Source organism: Mustela nigripes, chromosome 13 (genome assembly GCF_022355385.1).
Source record: "Mustela nigripes isolate SB6536 chromosome 13, MUSNIG.SB6536, whole genome shotgun sequence".
NCBI classification, from domain to species: domain Eukaryota; kingdom Metazoa; phylum Chordata; class Mammalia; order Carnivora; family Mustelidae; genus Mustela; species Mustela nigripes.
In genome coordinates, this window is record NC_081569.1 from 136,473,965 (window position 1) to 136,478,304 (window position 4,340).

Sequence of the window (4,340 nt, forward strand, 5' to 3'; positions counted from 1 at the left end):
CGAGACCTGGAGCAGGGAGGTTTCCCAGAGGCCTGGGCACAAGCCCCGAGGCAGGGGTGGGGCGGGGCGGTCAGGGACAGACTACCGGACTGGGAGGGGACTGGGGAGGGGGTGTGCGGGAGGGGGCTGCAGAGACACCCCTGTGCTGGGCGCAGAGGCGGGAGGTGGGGGAGGGGGAGGGGGGGTGGGAGGGTGGAGAGGGTGGAGGGTGGGTGACCTGGTACCCAGGGAGGCGCCTTCCCACCTCCTCTGTCCCGTCCCAGCCGTCTGGAATTGGCCCAGCTCCTCCAGCCCCCGCCCTTCGGCTCTGCCTCTCTGCCCCCTGCGGTGCGCTGCCTTCCCCACCCCTGGGTGGGCCCTTGCTGTGGCCCAGGCCCTGGTCCCCAGTGTGGCTCCGCCCGCTGGCCCCGCCCGCTGGCCCCGCCCCGCGCGGGAGTAGCCCCACTTAAGGAGGCTTGGCACCTGGGAGGGCTCACTTGTACCTCTAGGCCTCCTGGTGGTTTGCGGTGTTGCCATGGCCTCTCAGGCTTCTCCGTGGCTTGGGGTGCCCCCGCACCGTCTGTGGGCCGTGAGGCCTGGCATCTACGAGGACGAGAAGGGGAGGACCTGGGTAACCGTGGTCGTGCGGCTCAGTCCCTCCCAGAGAGCTCGGGCCAGGGGGTCCCCGGGCAGCACAGTGAGTTGCCAGGCACAGGGGTGCGGGGTGGGTGGGAGGTGGGAGGCCTGCGCAAGGACCTCAGCCCAGGCGGACCTGGCTCATTCAGCAATAAGGGAGCCTGGGGTAGAGGCAAGAGGAGACCATTCTCACTTGTCCTGAAAAACAACTCATGCAGGGTCCAAGCACAGCTCGCTCCCCGCTGTCTGTGCATGAGGCAGACCCTGGAAACCCCAGTGGCATGAGCTTATGAGTAGCAGAGGATGCAGCCCTCACTGGGAGGCCGAAGGGGCGCCATAGGTCAGGGCCCAGTACTGTTCCCAGTGCATGCTGGGTAAGCTTCACGGATCCGGCTGCTCCTCACCTGGGCCCTGCAGCATGAGTAGGAGTTTTCCAGGCCCAGGGCAGGACGCATTGCCAGCTAGAGGAGGCAGCAGGTGAGCCGAGAGGGGTAAAAGAAATCTCAGCTTCGGGTTCCTTATCAGCAAAACAGGAATAATATACCTTCGTGACAGGTAAGTCACAGACCATAGCTGAAAAGCCTTGGGGGCATCTGACAGACCCCACCTTCCAGAATCCCACCTGGGAAACAGATCCCAGATCTGGAAGCTAGGGTAGAGTAACACCCTTTGCGGCTCAAAAGCTCCCCGGGTGTTAACGGTAATCACTGAGGTTGGAAACAGTGCCCCCAGGTGAGGGATTTAGAGCCATCGGAGAGGGGTACAATAAATACCTCTGTGTGATATGGTAAAAGCTTGTCAAGTTCTTGAAAATGCCATTTAGTTCATTATAATTGATTCGCTGACATTAAATAATACAGAACACTTCTAGCACTCTTCATGGAGGTTATCCAGAACATTTTTGGTAGAGAACCCTGTAAAGTCTTTTCCACACCTGCCCCAAATAAAGCATGCAAAAAAAATTCTGGACAAAATATTTTGGTAGTTTGTTTTGTTTTAGAAGCATAAAAAGTAGTTTGTTTGTTTTTTTAATCCACTTTTCCCAATAGGAAAAGTGGATTCAAATCAGGTAGCAGTGGATGCAGGGGGGTACCTGGAGAATGAGCGTTTCCCCTTATTTAGAGTACTTACTTCTTAGTAGTAGACCTGGATTTTCACATATAATCTTGGGATGGGAAGCAGCTTTCTTTCTTTCTTTTTCTTTTTTTTTTTTTTTAAGATTTTATTTATTTATTTGACAGAGATTACAAGTAGTCAGAGAGAGAGAGGAAGGGAAGCAGGCTCCCCGCTGAGCATAGAGCCCGATGTGGGGCTTGATCCCAGGACCCTGAGATCATGACCTGAGTGGAAGGCAGAGGCTTTAACCCACTGAGCCACCCAGGCACCCCAGGAAGCAGCTTTCTGAGCCTGAGTGAACCCGAGGTGGTTTCTGTAAACTTTCTGTGAAGGGTCTGATAGTAAATATTTTCCATGTTGCAGGCCTGAAGGACCCTATGGTGACTACTGGACTGTGCCCTTGGGCACAACCAGCCAAAGACAGCATGTAAAGGAATGAGCATCTGTTTATCTGCAATAAAGCTTTATTGACAAAAGGAGCTCACAGGCCAACTTGGGCCTACACTTTGCCGACACCCTATCTAGAGTCACAATCCAAACGGAAGCAGATTTTGCCATGTAGTTAAAGTTATTTCCTCTGCAAAAAGAGCCGGTAGCAAAGTTAAGGCAGCAAACTGAGAAAAATTATTTGCTCTCTGTACGATTGATAAAAGGACTAGTATGCTCATCACAAAGACAGATACTCAGATAAAGCCGCTGTAAAGAAATTTCCATTTTGTTTTGCATAACCAAGGCAACTTTGGTTATAGTTGGTGGAGGTTTTCCCTCCACTCACTCTTACACCTTTATGTGTTGGTCAAACTTCATTTTTTGTGTTTATAATAAGTATGTGAAAGTCAGGATCAAAACTACAACATATTTTTGGGGGAAACCCATCACTCCTCGGTCCTAAGGTGTACGGACACCTTACTTTAAAAAAAAAAGAGGTTAAAAATTCTCTAGAAATGGCCGAGACAGAGGCCCAAGGCATAATCAGTGCAGACCCAAGGTTGCTGACCGGTGGGAGAAGTGGCTAACTTTTCAGGGGTACAGTGGGGTAAGGCAGGGTGCAGGTCGGTGGGAGGACCGTACTTGGGAGGGAGCCAAGAGAGAATCCATCATCCCAGGTCTAGACCAAACCCCCGAGAGATGGTACCATGGGTTTAGGTCTGGGATTCTGAAAACATTTGCATCAGAAGGGGCAGCTCACGAGCTGGGCCAGGCATCCGGGACTGAGTGTGTTTTTGTGTGCCCAGCTGTCGGGAGCCCTGTCCCTGATGCGACACCTCCTCTCCCGTCCCTTCAGCATGAACCCAGCATCACAGTGCACCTGTGGCTGATGCCAGTGCACCCCCAGAAGCCCATGTCCCCCAGCCAGCTGACCCTCTCCCAGCTGCCCCTCACGTGGCAGCTCTACCCTGGAAGAAGGTACAGAGCAATGGACTCCAGGCTCTGGGAAGTGGTGGACCATGGCCAGGCAAGTGTGTGGTGGCCCCAGGAGAGGGTGAGCAGGAGCAGGTGCTGGCTGCATGCGTGCAAAGTGGGCGCAGGGAGGGAGGGGCCGGGTTCCCCTCTGCTTCAGGTGGCTGGACAAGCATTCCCTGGGGGGCTCTGACTGCTGCCCCTCTCCTGCAGATTGCCTCCACAGAGCAGCTGATCCTGGCACAGCTGCCCCCCAGGGAGTGACTGACGGTGGAGAGCCACTCTGGGCTGATGCTCATGGGCTGGTACGGGCAGGTACGTGTCCCGCAGTGCGCAGAGCCGACAAAAGCAAGGAGGCTTCTTCTCTTTACTGGAAGATGGTGCTGGTTTCCTTTCCCTCCTGCTGCTCCCTGAGCTCATCTCACAAAGCCAACCCCGCCCCCCCCCCCCCCGGTCTCTCATTGTCACTGTGAACCAGCCCCCCCCTTCACAAAGCACGAGATCTCACCAGTTAATAGTCATCATTTAAGTTTTGCAAGAATGCTGTAAGGTGCATGTATTAATGTCCCACTTTACAGATGAGAAAGCTGAGGCTCTGTGGGTTGGAAGGATTGCTCCAAGGCCTGGAGCCCGGAAACAGTGGTGCTCAAGCTCAGGTCCAGTGAGCGTGGCCCTCTACCTAGACCTGACCATGGCACTGGGGTACCGTGCATCTCATCACTGGCAGTGGCCTTCAAGGACCCTGCCTCCACCCGCAGATACCTTCTCTGTGAGACTGACTGGGACAGGACCCCATGCACTGGAGGGATTGGAGCTGGGTCCTCGCCCTCCCAGTCTGGTCCTGCTTGGACTGGGGGCCCCATTCCTCCATGATGCTCTGCCTCCTTCTGTCTTCTCCCAGGTCTCCCTGGCCCCAGGGATCCTCCAGGAGGATCTCTTCATACCTGCTCTTCTGTTTGCACCTAGCACGGCCTCCCTGGAGGGAGAGAGGCAGCAGCGCTTTTGCCAACTTTGGTTTTCTTGTTTCCCTCAGTCGTCCCACTCTGCTCAGCTCTGCGCTCAGCGTGACCCGCCTGGATGGGCCAATCTGAGTGCTGGGCCCTGCTCCCCTACTGGCTGCGAGCCATGGTTTCTCCTTCCCTTTTGTGCCCCCGATGCCATTTTCCAGGTGCCTCTCTGCAGGTCCCTCTGAGGCCCCCAGACTGGGC

At 55.2% G+C, this 4,340-nt stretch overlaps 1 protein-coding gene across 1 annotated transcript; it reads left to right on the top strand.

Annotated features, from left to right (window-relative positions):
* Nucleotides 1-514: 514 nt before the first annotated feature.
* On the top strand, nt 515-3,396 carry TCL1B (TCL1 family AKT coactivator B). Its single transcript, XM_059372162.1, has 3 exons — nt 515-676; nt 3,017-3,187; nt 3,346-3,396. Exons 1-3 carry the CDS (start codon nt 515-517, stop codon nt 3,394-3,396), a joined length of 384 nt encoding a protein of 127 aa, XP_059228145.1.
* The last annotated feature ends 944 nt before the right edge of the window (nt 3,397-4,340 follow it).

What these genes read in the sequence shown, in the direction of transcription:
- TCL1B (XM_059372162.1), top strand. Translation starts at nt 515, where the DNA reads ATGGCCTCTCAGGCTTCTCCGTGGCTTGGGGTGCCCCCGCACCGTCTG. An exon ending in GGGGGTCCCCGGGCAGCACA is followed by an intron (nt 677 to 3,016) that starts GTGAGTTGCCAG and finishes CCGTCCCTTCAG; the next exon opens with CATGAACCCAGCATCACAGT. An exon ending in AAGTGGTGGACCATGGCCAG is followed by an intron (nt 3,188 to 3,345) that starts GCAAGTGTGTGG and finishes CCTCTCCTGCAG; the next exon opens with ATTGCCTCCACAGAGCAGCT.